General features: G+C 35.6%; 1 protein-coding gene across 4 annotated transcripts in view; it reads right to left on the minus strand.

Annotated features, from left to right (window-relative positions):
• Positions 1-18054, minus strand: part of PGM5 (phosphoglucomutase 5) — a 180495-nt gene that overhangs the window by 139445 nt on the left and 22996 nt on the right. For all 4 annotated transcript variants that reach the window (XM_030920218.1, XM_030920217.1, XM_030920219.1 and 1 more), the window contains exons 4-7: positions 12489-12635; positions 9462-9587; positions 5297-5487; positions 4546-4700 (exon numbers count right to left, since the gene is read on the minus strand). In XM_030920218.1, the coding sequence (XP_030776078.1) occupies positions 4546-4700; positions 5297-5487; positions 9462-9587; positions 12489-12635 (619 nt within the window). The remainder of the gene's footprint in view (positions 1-4545; positions 4701-5296; positions 5488-9461; positions 9588-12488; positions 12636-18054) is intronic.

Below are 18054 nucleotides of genomic sequence, written 5' to 3' on the forward strand. Positions count from 1 at the left end.
CTATATGGGAAGCCATTGTCAAGGTTAAAATTTTGAAGCTGCATTGATTTTACCTAGGAAGAAAGAAGCTTATAAAGTGTCCATCATGAGAATCCACCTGGGACCTACACAACAGATCAAATACCCAGAACAAATCGCCACGTCAGAGCCCCACAGAATTCTGAATCCCAACCAGCAAGCATGAATAATCCTTTTAAACGGTCACTTACATGTCAGAACAGGTCCTTTGTGAAATTTCTAAGCAAGGCCTCTGGTTTCTGACTGAAACAGATATTTATTGAGAAGTGGGGGGCGTAAAGTGAAATAAAGAACTACTGGGAAATTTCCACAAGAAACAAGGACAAATGGTTTTTGTTGTCAGAATGAAACCAGCTTCCCCCAGCCATGTTTTGGAAAGTTATTTGCTAACCCACAGGGAACAATATTCTCAACTGGTTTATCAGGGACCCTTTTGATCCAATTATAGTTACTGGGCAGATACAGTCATACCGTATTATCAGAAGATCTAGTTTCAAATCCTGAGTCAATTTTTAATTCACTGTGTGACCTTGTACAAGTCACTTAAGCTCTCTGATCATTGGTTTAACATCTTTAATGTGAGGAGAGTAATGCCTATCTCAATTACCTCACAAAATTATTGCAAAGATCAAGTGAGATGATATGTTACAAATTCTTTCTAAATTGTAAGATTCTGTTTAAGTGGAACGGTTAAATATACTCCCATACTATTATTATTATTTTTTTTTTTTTGAGATGGAGTCTCGCTCTGTTGCCCGGGCTGGAGTGCAGTGGCCGGATCTCAGCTCACTGCAAGCTCCGCCTCCCGGGTTCACGCCATTCTCCTGCCTCAGCCTCCCGAGTAGCTGGGACTACAGGCGCCCGCCACCTCGCCCGGCTAGTTTTTTGTATTTTTTAGTAGAGACGGGGTTTCACTGGGTTAGCCAGGATGGTCTCGATCTCCTGACCTTGTGATCCGCCCATTTCGGCTTCCCAAAGTGCTGGGATTACAGGCTTGAGCCACCGCGCCCGGCCACTCCCATATTATTAAATACCCTACATAGCACTCAGGATCCTACATTACTCTGAGTTCTCAATTTCTAGAAATGGTCCCATTTTTGCTTTGTTCCCTACAATTCTACGGAGTCTTTTTTTTTTTTTTTTTAAGGAAGGGTGTAGACAAAGGTAAATGGGAGAAAACATGGAATCACATACCACTCTTTGGTACTGTTAGGCAAGAATTTTAAAGTGAGTTTAGTTCGCCATCATGGACTTAATGTCCATATCACCCCAGGGAGACAAGTAGAGTGGGAGGAATCCAAAAGGTAGGTGATTCTTCTCCCCTCTAGTGAAGAATACAAGGTCAATTTACAAAAAATTACTAGCAGCAAATAACTGGAAAATTAAATTTATAAAACATTTATAATAGCATCAAAATAAAGAAACTCCTCAGAAATAAATTTAACAAAAATTTTGTAAGATCACTACATTAAAAATTACGAAATACAGGTAAGAGAAATTAAAGAAAACCTAAATAGAGAGATATACCATATTCATGGATTGGAAGATTCAATATTATTAAAATACTATTCTCCCCAAATGGCTCTACAGATTCAATATAATTCCAATCAAAATCCCAGTAGGCTCTGGTAGAAACTGAGATGTTGGTTCTAAAATGAAATAAAATGCAGAGGACCTAGAACATATAATTTCCCTTTAATTTGACAAAGAAGAAAAACATGTTGGAGAGTTCACCTGATTTCAGTGTAATATTTACATACAAATCAACGAATAGATAGTGGTATAGAAGAGAGAATCCTGAAATAGATCTACATATATATGGTCAACAGATTTTTAATAATGGTACCAAGGCTATTCAGGGGAAAGAAAATTCTTTTTTAAAAATAGGATTGGAACAACTGGATAAGGGAAATAAGTGAACCTTGACCCCTACCTTATACTATGCTCAAAAATTAAATCAAAATCATCATAGACATAAGAAAAGTTAAAACTGCAATGACTCCAGAAGAAAATATAGAGAAAATACCTTTCTGACCTTGGGGTAAGCAAAAATTTCTTGTAGTGGAAAAAGACATATATAATAACTATATAATCCATTAATAATAAGAAAAAATAAACTGGACTTCATCAAAATTTAAAACTTCTGCTCATCAAAAGATACTAAGAAGAAGATTAAAAGTAGCCAGTTTCAGAGGCTCATTTCCATAATCCTAGCACTTGGGGAGGCTGAAGCAAGGAGACCACTTGAGGCCAGGAGTTTGAGACCAGCCTAGGTCTCAAACTCGTTTTTGTAGAAACGAGATCTCATTTCTACAAAAAAATGCTTTTAAAATTAACTGGGTATGATGGCACACGTGTAGTCATAGCTACTCAGGAGGCTGAGGTGGGTGGATTGCTTGAGTCCAGCAGTTAAAGGTTACAGTGAACTATGATCATACCACTGCACTCCAGACTGGGCAACAGAGTGAGACCCTTTCTCTAAAATAAATAAATAATTTTTTTGTCATCTGAAACCAAGATCATACTCAAATTTTCCCTCAGTGTTCTCTTGTTGCCCAGGTTGGCGTGCAATGCCGTGGTCTCGGCTCACTGCAACCTCCTCCTCCAAGGTTCAAGTGATTCTCCTGCCTCAGCCTCCCAAGTAGCTGGGATTACAGGCATGCGACATCATGCCTTGCTAATTTGTCCCACAGAATCTCATTTTCTGGATTTTGTGGTTATTTTCTCATGGTGTTGATTTATTTATAAGGTAAGATTTATATACCGTGAAATGCAGCATCTTACAGGTACAATTCAATGAGTTTTGAAAAATGCATACATCCATGTAACCACCACCCAGATTAAGACAGAACATTCCCATCACCTCAGAATGTTTCCCTGTGCCTTCTTCCTATCCCTCATAGGGTAAGATTGTCATAATTTCTATTGCCATATATATGTTTACCTGTTCTGAAACTTCACAGAAATGGAATTATATATTATGTACTTGTTTGTTACTGGCTTTTTATCATTTTATATATTTTTATTCATCCACACCCACAGCATGTGTCAGTATTTCATTCCTTCTTGTTATTGCATAGTATACAAATGTATAAATATATCACCATTTATTTTTGCAATTTCCTGTTGATGGACATTTGTGTTGTTTCCAGTTATTAGCTATTATGAATCATGCAGCTATGTATCTTATTATACAGGTTTTTTGTGGACACATCTTCATTATTTTTGGGTAAATATTTAGGAATGGAATGCTGGTCAGATGTAAGCTCCATTTTAGAAGAAACTGCCAAACTGTCTTTCATTTTAACACTTTTGTTTGCAAAGTATGAGAGTTCTGGTTGCTTCCTATCCTCATCAACATTTGGTGTGGGACTACAGGAATATGCCACCACACCTGGTTGATTAAAGAAAATTTTTTTGTAGAGACAGGGTCTTGCTGTGTTGCCGAGGCTGGTCTTGAATTCCTGGCCTCAAGTGATCCTCCCACCTCAGCCACTCAAAGCTCTAGGATTATAGGTGTGAGTCGCCACGCCTGGTCAAAATTTATTAATTGGTAGTTGGCGATTGTTGATGGAAAAGAAAAAGCAGGTGACAAGCCATGTACCTTTTGATGTCTTTAGTATTACAAAAGGCAAATAAATTACATATGCATATATAATGTATATTAATTATGAATTTTAATTATATGTGTATAATGTATATGTATAGAAAAAGATACAGTAAGTAATATAAATTTTTCTATTAACATAGGTAACCCAAGGAAGGGGTATGATATTTACATTTTCTTATTTGTGTTTTCTAACTTTCCACCAGGCACATATAGTGTTTCTATAATAATACATGCTGTTTGAAAATGTCAGATTCTGAAATTCAATGTTTTATAATACAGGGTGATAGATGGGAGGGATGGATACAGCAAGAAGAATGAAACCTAATAGGGTTAGTTAGAACCCTACTGAGTGAATCTCTTGTTGGGTATTTTCCATGCACTGTCTCATTTCATTCTTACAATAAACCTATGAAGTATCATTTTTCTGTTTGTACAGAGCTAATAAGGCTGTAAGCTAGCATTTGAACATAATATAATCTGACCTCAAAACCCATGCTTTTTCCCCCTTACTTATACATACATACTTTCAGGTTAATACGTTTTGTTGCTAAACATTTATGTAGTATTTACTATGTACGAGGCACCATGTTAAATGTTCTACATGAATCACCTCATTTGTACTTCATAACAGTCCATATAAAGATATTACTATTACTATCCATATTTTACAGAGAAGAAAACTGAGGCACAGAGACTAAATAAGTCTGCTAAATTCCCACAGCTAGTAGGTGGCAGAACCAAGAATTAAGCTCAGGCCACCTGATTCTCCAGCTTCTACACAGTACACTATACCATGTTCCCATGCTTTCAACACATTCCCAAATGGAGCAGGGGAGAGTGAGTGCCAGCAACCAACAAAAGAGACATTGACGTCAAAGATCTACCATAAAGTTTTTCACGGTGACATCCTTGCTTACCTGTCCAGGGCCATGCTGGTTGGCATACTCCTCCCAAACCCGCGGACCCCCATCTGACGGAAATATGGAATGCAAGAGAGGTTGGCAGCAATGATGGCCAGGGAGTCAGAAGGGCTCACAAAGAAGCCATTTTGGCCTAGGATCATATAACGGTCCTGTAGGAAGGAATGCGTAAAAATGATCGGACAGAAGCATCTGCTAGCCGCCCATTCCTATAATCATCACAATCCACTTTATTGCCATCTTATATTTAACAACCTAACAACTTGAACAAGGCCAAAGAGAGCATGGGAAACATTCTTCTAAATCTCTGAGTATCAAGGGCCCAGAATCTTGACACACCAGGAATATGTTCCACCTGTTGAAATGTGGCTCAAGCTTTAGAAGCCCCCAAACACTTAATTCTTTCTTTCTCCCAAACATAATAGAGAACACTGGTTCTTGCAGAAATAGCTGATTTCTTAACTTGGTGCTTTCAACAACACCAGCCATAAATAAAGATTTATTGAATAATATATATATATTTAAATAAACAACCTTTGTATGCCATAATGTAAATCTGGACCTCAGAAAAGTAATCGTTATTTAATTGCAATACTTAGTCACTAAAGAGAAGGGCAAATGCAGAGCCAGTTACGGCATACATGTCCCATACATGTTAGCTCCAGATGTGTTCATTAATTCTCTGCTTTCCAATTCATGGCTCATTATATGGTCAAAGTGTCAGCAGACAGAGAACTTTCCTACTTACCCCATCAGCATCAAATGCAGCTCCAAATCCATATTCTCCTCCTTTCATTGCTTCCAGAAGAGTTGTTGCATATGTCAGGTTTGGGTCAGGGTGCTGCCCTCCAAAGTCTTCCAGGGGAACACAGTTTATTGCAGAATTGGCTGGGGCCCCCAGCTCATCACACAGAACTTTTCTCACATAAGGTCCCATAACTGAAAATAGATACACAGCAATATTAAATATTTGCAGAAACTTCTCCCCAGAGTATTTTGTTCTGAATAGTATAGGAAACACAATTTAATAACTCAGAAGAAAAATAAAATTTACAATCTTTTTAAAGACACAATAGAGAATGATATTTGCTTGAACTACTATTTATTGAGCATCTACTATGTGCTAGTTACTGTGGTAGGAATACAGAAGATGTATTCAATCATCTAGTTACATAAATTTTTTCTCCCAAAACTTTTCTAAAATGTTGCCAGAAAGAAATCAGCTACGTAATAATGATTCATTGTCTGTTGCTTTTCATGTATTAAAAGCTTTAGCTGAACATACGCAAAAGTATTAAAGGGCTCTAGCAATGTTCTTTGTCTCTGCAATCATTTGGACTCTGCCAAGTATATAATTAAACACTATAAACCACTGAAGCATATAAAAACAAGCACATTTTACCAAAATACATGCCAAGGAATAGTATTTTCCAGTTCAATGAACATTATGGAGTGCCTAACATAGAGCTGCTCTGCTAGGAAATGAAAGGATCATATTGAAGGGGTGCAAAGCACATAGTTTCTACATTCCTGGGCTTGTAATCTAGTAGTGGGATGAGTAAAAGCTGCAGATGAATGACTGCAGTGGTAAGACTAAACAATGCACATTGATGAAATAATTATATCCAATGGCTTAAGAGAAGTGATAACCACACATAAGGCTTCAAGGAAGAAGCAGCACTTCTGGTGGAACTTGAAGGAATAATATAAAGTTGACAAGGATTTGGGTTTGGAGTGGGAAGCCCATCTAAACAGAAGGAACACTATGAGCAAGCGAACAGAGCCTGAGGTAGAACATAGGGCACATTTGGGGAACAGCATATAATCCTCCTAACTGAAATATCTGAAAGATACTGCTTTCCACTTATTTTCCACCAATACAACACAAAATCCTCCAATAGTGAACATCTCTTGATTGTGCCTGCCCAGTACACATTTCCTCTTCCTCTGGATACAGCATTTGTGATTTCTATTGGAGAAAAACTCCCTTCCCCATATCTCAGCTCATGGGGTCTGGGTATGGCTAAATCCCACCTCCCTAAGACTAAGGAGGTGACCTAGGTCTGCCCAATCAGTGTCCTCCATCTCCTAGCCAGAGTAATTGATTCAAAGATGGACATACAGTATAAACCAGGCAATGAGGCTGAAACCCAGAAACATTGCTCATACTGTTTGGAAAAAGCAGCAAAGCTGTCTTCCCTGTAGGCCAGATCATGCTAAGGCAAGAACCTGGAAGTTCTTTTCCTGAGGAATATGATCAGCCCAACTAGAAAGAACAGAACAGCCTAGCCAGAAGCCTTTAGAGTAAAGCCCATGGGGAAGACCCACAGCAGGCTCAGAGCTCCCAGCCGATTTTTAGTGCCTCATTCTTAAATATGCCAGGAAGCCAAGGATCACCAAAATTTTGAGGAACGTATTTGAGATGAGGTGAAAATAAACAAAAAGTAAAGAGAAACCTGGAGGAAACAAAAATTATACAGGGAGAATAAAACTTTTAAAAATATATCAGTAATACCCTAATAGAGATTAACAAAATAGAGTAGAATGGCTAAAATGGAAAAGACTGACAGTACCAAGTATTAGTGAAGATACAGATAAACTGGAGCCCTCATACATTGCCAGTGGTGCAAATGGTACAGGTATTTTGGAAAACGGTTTGGTCATTTCTTATAAAGGTAAACATACACATATCATATGACTCAGCAATCCCATTCCTAGCTGTTTACCCAAGACAAATGAAAACATACAGACTTGTCCACTAAGGTTCACAGTATCTTTCTTTGTAATAGCCAACAACTAGAAAAAAAAGAAACCTAATTTTAATCAATCAGTGAATGGATAAGCAAATTGTGGTATATCAACAACACAATGAAATTGTACTCAGCAGTAACAAGGAACAACTACTGATACCTGCAACACCAAGAATGTTTATCAAAATTATTATGCTGAGTGAAAGAAGCTTGAAGCAAAAGGCAACATATTGTATGCTTCTATTTATATAACTTTCCTGAAAACGCAAAACCATGGGGGCGGAAAGCAGATGAGTGGTTGCCAGGGGCTGGGGATAAGGGGAGAGGTTTGACTACAAAGGGCTGCAAAAAACTCTTTGGGGTAATGGAAATGTTCTATCTTGATTGTGATACTGGTTACATGACTGTATATGTTGATTAAACCTTATCAAACTGTATACCTACCAGGAGTAAATTTACTGTATATAAATTATACCTCAGTAAACTTAAGTTTAAAAAGATATAGTATCCATGAAACATAACTAGGATGCTATTTTTAAAAGACAGAATCTTTGGAAAATACAAACAAAAGTTTTGGGAAATTAAAAATATAATGGTAGATCTGAAGGACTGGAAGATAAAGTCAAGGAAATTTCCCAGAAAGTAGAACAAAATAAAGAGATGAAAAATTGGGGAGGAGAAGGGGAAATAGAATAATTAAAGGATCAGTTCAGTAGGAACAATAACCAAAATGGTTACTAAATAGCAATTCAAAAACTTTTCCAGAGTTAAAGGGCACAAGTGTTCAGACTGAAAGGGTCCATCAGGTGTCCAACATAATAAAGATAGAGTCCCACACTAAGATCCATTATTGTAAAACAGAGGAACACTGAAGACAAGTCAAAGGTCCTAAAAGCTTCCAGAGAAGAAAAAGGAATACAATGGATTAAAAATCAGAACACCATTGGATTTCTCAAGTTTAATATAATAGCTATAATACAGTGGAGCAATGCCATCAAACTTCTGAAGGAAAATAATATCCAACTTAGATTTCCGTATCAGTCAAATATTAATCAAGAGCAAGTATAGAATAAAATATATACAATATTTTATTGTATATATTTTAGATACATGATACTTTTCAGGTATACAATACTCAAAATATTTACCTACCATGAGCTTTCTCTCACAGAGTTCCTGGAGAACATGTTCCTCCAAAATGTAGGAGTAAATCAAGGTGTCAGACAAAGAAACCAGGGAAAAGGACATTCAACATAAGAGATGTGTAAAAAGAATTACTACCATGACGATAAAGGGAGATTCCATGATGGCAGCATGCTCAGAGAGCAACCAGTGCAGAGTGGGGCAGATCAAAGTCTCCAGGAAAATGAAGTGAAGGGAGATTTAGACACTGGGGGAGAGCTTGAGGATTAAGAGTGGTAAATACACTTGATTAAAACCAAGCAATGAGAAAACAAGACAATTGCTATTTCCAAGGAAACCAAAAACTTGTACTGTGAAGGAAATATAATTATAGCATATTGCATGGCTCAGCTGTGTTGTGGTAATGTAAACACTAGATACTGATCTTACCAAACTGATGATATAATTAGGGAAGCATGCTTGGATTCCCTAACTGGTAGGTGGAGAGGGTGGGTGGAGAGGTGGATGCTGGGTGGAGAGGGGGAAAAAGAGCTGCAGCTCCAGTTTCCATAGTATGAAATCAGTAATGCTCAAAACTGAAAAATCAACAAGAGCCTGTATATTCATAATATTTAATGATAGGGAGATAAATACAAAAAAGAAACAGCTGAAAAAAATTGAAAAAGTTTAACTCTGGAAGGTAACTGGGGGAAGACAGGAGTTGGGTACAGATTTTTTCATAATAAATCTTGAACGATTTGACTGTTTATGCCATGCATATGATCAAATAAATAACAGTTTTACTATACTGCACACTCAAACATGCATAACCTCAAACTCATCTGTTCAACTTTTGTTTTTGTTTACATCCAAAGACAGAAATAAGGGTCCTGAAGTTTTCCAGAACATTCCAAACATCTGAACATACACATGTTGTGTTAATATCTATGAATCCAACTTTCCTCGTAACCTCTGAAACCCAACGGGTGTAGAGGTCTCAATATTTCCTGCCCACTGATTTGGAGAAAACTATGAGCTTACCTCCATGCATTGCATCAACGCGAATCTTTAGTTGGCTGGGCCCAGTCAGCAAACTCTTGATGGCATGAAAGTCAAAGATGGTCCGAAGGAGGTTGAGATAGATATCCACTGGGTCCACTATCTCCACTAAAGATAGAAAAATAAAGGAAAATGTCATTGACTGTACTCATGAAAGATACTTGGAAGCATAAAAAGAATCACTACCTTAACAGCGTGAAATTCTGATCACAAGCCCATCATATCCCTACACATGATGTGGGAAGTAAAGTGCCCATTTGTTGACAAAAATCACAAATCAAGGCACAATCAAGATACTACAAACTTTTCAAGTGCTCAGTGGGTATAAATGATACCAAGTTATAAATTCTTCTTTGCAAGGAAAAAATCAACCACAAGAATAAATTAAGATAAAAATGTGCCCTGTTACTCCTGCCCCCAGTTCCCTGCCCCCAAAAAATGCACACAGCACACATCTCAATGTTTAGAGGCATTTTGGCATATCCAGTTGCCTTTCCTGTGGGGGCTGGCCAAAGACTGACTCAGCTGGTATGAAACAAATCAGCAAGTGACCTCAGTAGTGACCCCTATTTTCCAAATGCCATTGTGCCTACCAGATTCGAGTGCAGAATTGGTCCTGAGTTTGCATGAAATCTCATTCATGCCCAATCTCCACCCAATTTCCAAGTGAATGGCAAATATCTAGAAATTCTCATTAAACACAAATGCTCTCCAGCTTCTAGCACCACCCAGTAACCAGGAATCCAGAAAGTTTTATTCATATATTTGACATACCAAAAAGCTCAGAATACATTTTTCATACTTGTCAATCAGTATATAACTAATGTTCAGAAAGTACTTGTCCAAGAAGTAGTAAATCAATTCTTTAGGTGCCAAAATTTGTCTAGGAGCCCTGCTTTTTTAAATTCATAGCCAAATTTTGAAACTTAGGTATATTGTTTTCAGATTTTTCAAATACATACTACTTTGAAACCCTGAAATACTTTTAAACTTGCACTGAAGATACTACCAATGCACTTTCAATAATTTTTAGTAAATCCAGGTGTGATATTTAATGGATGAGATCTTAATGTGCCATATAATATTATCCCTTCATCTGATCAAATACATATCTAAAAATATTTTTTCTTGCACTTCAGTCAATGTAATCTATGTGTCCATTCAAATATAATTATATTTGTAACATGGGTAATTTTTAATTATCTTTTTACATGAGGAGCATAATAATCTATAAAGTAATTAAAAATTAATCTGTATAAAGTTACACCTAACAATGGTTAACATGGTAAATTTTGTTATGTATATTTTACCACCATAAAAAAATTAATCTGTAAGACAAAAGGTTATGCCCTGAGTACTTTGTAAGTTTTACTCACTCTACATTATAGGATAATATTTTTGACAGTTTCTTTCTGGCTCTTCAATTCTTAAACCACTTGCCTAAATACATTTGGTATTTATAATAGGCAACACACAGTACCAAACAAATGTGAAAAACGAGGGAGCAAGACGTCAGGAAAAATTGAAAGTTCACATCAATTAGTTCATGCTCTTGACACTTCAAAGTAAAATGCAAAGGAATTATTTCTACTTAACACAAGCTTTGCTCAACACTTGAACCAGCAAGAATACAGCACATAAATTATCCCAAACGATTATCTCCAAATTCTCGGAAGCCAGGGAATCCCTCTACCCACCTCCTGGTATCAGTAACATTTTAGAAAATTCATGCACTAGCAATGTGGCTGCAGCAATGAGCCTGAATGAGAGCTCACGAAGATTTGAGTCTCTTGGACAACTATAAAAGTTGTGAAGATGCCAAAAATAAGCCCAGTCCTTCTAACCTTATGTAATCAGCATATTGAAATCATTTTGCTTAATATAATGTACCCCTTGCCTTCAATTGTCCAGCCATCCCATGCGTGTGCACGCATATGCCTGTGCATTCTCCCAGCTAGATTAGCAAAAGCAGGCACTGTTGCTTCCAGTGAATATCATGGCTCTCTGCAAATTTGTGCTCATTACCTAAGCAAACAACTGACTCAAAACTTCTCAAGAAAGACTTGGTAACATTGGGCCAATACTGTGACCCCCACACAATCCATTTAAAGCTTTTCTCTGTCCCTAAAATATCACATGGACACAAACCAGGTATTTCATCTTTTAGGCTAAGCTAAATTACTTCTAAAATAAGGATACCATCTTAATACAAACTGTATTCAAATTTATAGTAGCACTAAAAAAATAAAACGTGTTAGATCTGTTGCTATTTTATGCCTTCTAGGAAAAAGCAATAGGATAAAATATAAGGGGGGAAATGATATACAGACACATGTTATTAATGTTGTCATATGGTTTAAAATTAATCTATAAAATAAAAAAACTATCGTCTGAGTACTGTAGAAGTTATATTTGTTTTACAATATAAGATAATAGTTTTGACAATCTCATTTTGGTTCTTTAATTTTTGAATCACTTGCCTAAATATATTTGGTAGTTACTGAATTCCTTTGTAAAATCTCCTAACACAGTGCTTGGCATAGGGTAGGTGATCAATAATTATGCATTCAGTAAGCTGATGTATAATTATTCCAAGCTTGGTTATGGCTTGGAAAAGAAACTCCTACCTTTCATGAGAAATTTAATAACCCCACTGACTTGTTAGGTTCCTTCTTAACTAAGGCATTCCAGCATCTTCACCTTAATTGCTTAGACAAGTTTTGGCAATTCACAGCCTATTCTTGGAATGTTATAATGAAGTCAACCATAAAATTTTTCCTATGTTGAAAATGATACCGAGTTTGGGAAGTGGTTTTTGAGAGTTTCCAGTTCTGAATATCTTGGCTGCTCTCATGTCTTCTCTCTACACCACATTAAGTTTACACGTATTTATCAAGAGTCACCCCTGAGAGTGACAATGGAATAATTTTCATGAATGTACTTCCCTACAGAAACCAGTCAGCCCCATCCACATGGTTACTCTGACTTCTTCAAAATAAAACCTGTTACCTCTGAATGGTTTGAATTTGTTCTCTAGGTCAAATTCTTGTCTTCCTAGTCGAGATAGGTCGATTCGCAGATCAGGACATATAGCATATTCCTCAATCGTTTTGCTGATTTGGTAGATTTTGTCTGAGACAACATCAGGTGCAGGACCTAACATTTGAACACCAAAAATACACGTTTTTAAAAGTCTCATGAATTTCAAACAGAGAAATGTCACCATCCTCCTCCACCAGGCAGAGAAAGATTCATTTGTTCTCTAAACAATGATCAATGGTTCACAGTTCAATTAGCCTTGACGTTTCTTATACTGTACTCATCCACTATGGTGGAAATTTGGTCAGCCTCACCTGTTCTATGTAGACTAACAACCCATATGTTTGTTTGTTTGTTTTAATCCACTTCTAAGTAGTGACACATCTTTCCTAAAAATAGCTTCACACCTGCCAGGGAAACCTGGTTACGTAATCAGCTTTATTCAGGATATGAGACACAAACAGGATATGCATTTGACAGAAGTGAGGGATTCCAGATTTACACTGCAGCTTCCCCAGTGCACCTAGAAGAGGAAACTATGCTTTCTCCTGCTGCATAATTGATGTGTGAGCTTAGCAGGGTAAGTTAATTATTTTCCCCAACTCATAATCTCTAGTCACTTCCCAGTTTCTAAAATGAAGTTCAACTAAAAATAAATGATGCATTTCCGCGAAAGGCCAAATTGACAAGTAGTATTAGACTTTAAATAAATTGAACATGAAATCAATACTTTTCACCTTTTGGGATTTTGCTTTTTTTTTTTTTTTTTTTTTAACCTTGTATATCTTAATGCAAGCCATTTTAGATTTTTGTTGTTTTGTAACAAGGTTGAAAAACAAATAAGTAGATTGAAAGATCTAAAGTATAAATAATTGACAGATGTATAGCTTTCTGTATGAATCTTACTTGTCAACTATACTGTAACTTTCTACTGAACAAAAATTGTTTCTTGATTTTTAAAATATCTCAGTCATTAGAACTGCATTGTCCAATACAACACAATAAAAGCTACTAGTCACATTTAGCTGTTGAGCACTTAAAATGTGGCTAGTCGAAGTGTGCTGTAATTGTAAATACACACCAAATTTTGAAGAGTTAGTAGAAAATGCAATAGATTGCATTAATAATTTTTATATTGATGACATGGTATAATAATATTTTAGATATAGTAGTTTAAATAAAATACAATGTGAATTTCACTTGTTTCTTTTCCCTTTTTTAATGTGGCTACTAAAAATTTAAAGTGTGTATGTGACTCATAATATTTTTCTCTTGGACAGCGCTGCCTTAGAGTGTAGCACCATCACCGTATCCCAATAAAAGCTCATAAAAAAGAACAGCAATAGTCCTAGTTTAATAAGTGGGAGAGAAGACAGCCCAGAAGATTTTACCAACAATTTTCTTGTTGTGTGGGAAAAGTGAAGACCTCAAAGAAATAAACATAGCCCTTTGCTTCACTCCTTACCATTTTTTACCCTTCACGAAACTTAAAGAATAGGTAGTCTTGTTTAGTTTTTGTATTATTTTATGGTTGCCAGATTACAGAATGCATGAATATCTCCCTCCACTCCCTACACCCCAGGCACCACACTATGTTTTTGGCTGTGTCCATCATTTTCCAGTCCCTGAGTTTTAATGCCAAAGCACACTGGTTTCCAAAAGGAAAGCAAGTACTGTCTCTCTAGATAGCTGTCTATGATGCCGTTTAACCATTCATGTTGATAATTTCAGAGTTCATCAACAACTTCTGAATTCCTTGTCAATTTCCAATTTCTTTGATGTATATCTTCCACTCCAACGACTTTCATCATATGCACACCCAAAATATGTACAATTATAACATATATTAAAATAATTGTGTTTTAAAGGATACAGCAAATCTACAGGGACTCATATAAAAATACATTTTAAAATGTTAAAAAAGAATACCTAAACAGAGATTTTAAAGTGCATAAAATAAATGAAAAATTGAAAAAGCTTTTTAATTTGAGGTAGTCCCATTTATTTGTTTTTGCTTTTGTAGCCTTAGCTTTTGATGTGATATCCAAGAAATCATTGCCAAGGCCAATGTCCAGTAACTTTTTCCCTATGTTCTCTTCTAGGATTTTTATGGTTTCAGATCTTACATTTAGGTCTTTTATTCATTTGGAGTTTATTTCTGTGTATAGTATAAAATAAGGGTCCAATTTCATTCTTTCACATTTTTGTTTTCCCAGGCACCATTTATTGAAGAGGGTTTTTCTTTCTCCATTATATTCTCTTGGTGTCCTGGTCCAAAATTAGTTGACTATATACATTTTGATTTATTTCTGGGCTCTCTATTCTGTTCCATTGGTCTATGTTTCTGTTTTTATGCCAGTATCATACTGTTTTGTTTTTACTTTAGCTTTGTAATAATACAATTTTAAATCAGCAATTGTGGTACCTCCAACTTTTTTTCCTCAGCAATGCTTTGGTTTTTTGTGGCTCCATACAAATTTTAGTATTGCTTTTCTATTTCCATGAAGAATGTTATTGAAATTTTGATAGGGGTTGTGTTAAATCTGTATATTGTTTTGGGTAGTATGAATGTTTTAATAATAGTAATGTTTTTTGATCCATGATCAATGACCACAGGATATCTTTCTATTTATTTGTGTCTTGTTCAATCTCTTTCATCAATGTTTTATAGTTTTCAGTATACAAGTCTTTCACCTCCTTGGTTAAATTTATTCCTAAGTATTTTTTTGATGCTATCATAAATGGAATTGTTTTGATTATTTTCAGCTGGGTCATTATTTATGTATAGAAATGCTACTGGTGTTTGTATGTTGATTTTGTATCCTGCAACTTACTGAATTCATTTATTAGTTCTAAAAATTTGTGTGTGTGTGTGTGTGTGTGTGTGTGTGTGTGCGAGATCTTTGGAATTTTCTGTATTTAGGATTATATTGCCTATAAATAGACATTATTTTACTTTCTCCTTTCTGATTTGGATGAGTTTTACTTATTTTTCTTGTCTGATTGCTCTTGCTAGTACTTCCAATACCATGTTGAATAGAAATAGCAAGAGTGGGCATCCCTGCCATGTACTAAATAGTGGAAAAGTTTTCAGTTGTCCTCAGTTGATTATGATGTTAGTGGTGGGTTTCTTCAAAATGGCCTTTGTTATGTTGAGAAACTTTCCTTCTATACCTAAAGTGTTAAGAGTTTTTGTCAAGAAAGAATGCTGAACTTTGCCAAATGTCTTTCCTGTACCAATTGAGATGATCATGTGGTTTTTTCTTTCATTCTATTTAGCCAGTCTTGCATGTCAAGGATAAATCCCACTTGGTCTTGATCCATAATTTCTTTGATGTGTTGTTGAATTTGGTTTTCATCAATATTTATCAGAGATACTGGCCTATGGTTTTCTTTCCTTACAATATGTTTATCTGGCTTAGGTTTCAAGGTGATGCTGGCCTCATAAAATGTGTTTGGAAGTATTCCCTGTAACTCTATTTTTTGGAAGAGTCTAAGAAGTATTGGTAATAATTATTCTTTGAATGTTTGATAAAATTCAGCCATGAAGCCATCTGGTCCTAGGCTTCTCTATTTTGGAAAGTTTTTAATCACTTCTTCAATTTTTTTATTTGTTGTTGGAGTGTTCAAACTTTGTTTCTTCCCAATTCAATCTTGATGGGTTATTTTTTCTAGAAATTTATCCATTTCTCCTAGGTTCTCCAATTTGTTGGCATAAAATTGTTCATAATAATCCCTTATGACCATTTTCATTTCTGAGGTATCTATTGCAATGTCTCCACTTTCATTTCTATTTATTTGAGTCGGCTTTTTTTAGTGAGTCTGGCTAGAGGTTTGTAGATTTTATTTTTTCAAAGAACCAACTTTTGATTTTATTTATATTTTCTAGTTTTTCTGTACTACATTTTATTAACTTCTGTTCTTATCTTCATTATTTCCTTCCTTTTGCTCACTTTGGGTTTAGTTTGTTCTTTCTTTAGCTCCTTGGGGCATAATGTTAGTCTATTTATTTAGATCTTTTTCCTTTTTTAATGTAGGCATTTATTGCTATAAACTCTCTTAGAACTGACTTTGCCACATACTGTAGGTTTTGATACATTGTGTTTCCATTGTCATTAATTTCAAAATATTTTTTAATTTCCCTCGATTTCTTCTTTGACCCATCAGCTCATCATAAACATATTGTTTAATTTCCACATATTTGTAAATTTTCCAAGATTCCTCTTGTTACTGATGTTTAGCTTCATACCATTGTGGTTGGAAACAATACTAGACATGATTTCAATCTTTTTGAATTTGTCAAGATTTATTTTGTGGCCTAACATATAGTCTATCATAGAGAATGTTCTATGTATGCTAGAGAAGAATGTATATTCTGCTGTTGTTGGATGAAAAGTTCTATATAGGTCTGGTAGGTCCATTTGGTCTAACGTATAGTTCAAATTTAGTGTTGTCTTGTTTTTTGTCTGGTTGATCTCTCCATTGTTGCAAGTGGGATACTGAAGTCCCCTATTAGTGTTATATTGCTGTATATTTCTTCCTTCATGTCCATTAATATTTGCTTTACATATTTAAGTGCTTCAATGTTGGATACATATACATTTACAATTGTTATGTCCTCTTCATAAGTTGACCTCTTTATCATTAAATCATGACCTTCTTTGTCTCTTGGAACAGCTTTTACTGGAAGCCTGTTTTATCTGAGATAAGTATAGGCATCCCTGCTCTCTTTTGGTAACTCTTTTCATGGAATATCTCCTTCTATCCCTTTACTTTCAGTATATACCTATTCTTAAAGTTTAAAAATGGGTCTCTTGTAGGCAGCATCTAGTTGGATCTCGTTTTTGATTCACTCAGCCATTCTATATCTTTCGATTGGAGAGTTTAACCCATGTACAAGCAAGGTTATTATTGATAAAGACTTACTCCTGCCATTTTGCTAATTGTTTTCTGGTTATTTTGTAGATAATTTGTTCCCTTCTTCCTCAATTGTTGTCTACCTTTGTGGTTTGGTGGTTTAGTTTTCTGCTTTGTGGTTACAATGTTGTTGCTTTTTTTAAATATTCAACATGAATACACTTTGTTTGGATGATGTGTAAAACGTCTGCAAGGAGGGATAGATAGCAAGTTTTCCCTTCAGAATGCACTGTTTTGCCTGGGATCAGGAATAATTTATAATGGTAACTGTTGCTGGTTAAAATTTGGCTCCTACCCACATTCATGCAAACTCAGTGTTCTAGATTAAAACAGATTTAAGAGACTTGCCAAGCAAATGCATGGTCCTTAGATGTATCCTGATTTGAATAAAACAGCTATAAATAATAATAATGTTATTTTGGGGATTATTGGAGATTTTGATTATAGATTAGTTTTCAGGTGATATCGGAGAATTAGCATTATTATTGTTAGGTATGTTAACATGGTCATGCAGCAATATGTCTTTCTTTTTAAGAGAGGCATACAAAAATATTTGGGTGTGAAATGTTCTTATGCTATAATTTGCCTTAAAATTCTTCAGAAAAAAAGATAAGCAAAA

The sequence above is a fragment of the Rhinopithecus roxellana genome, chromosome 16 (genome assembly GCF_007565055.1).
Source record: "Rhinopithecus roxellana isolate Shanxi Qingling chromosome 16, ASM756505v1, whole genome shotgun sequence".
Taxonomy (NCBI): Eukaryota; Metazoa; Chordata; class Mammalia; order Primates; family Cercopithecidae; genus Rhinopithecus; species Rhinopithecus roxellana.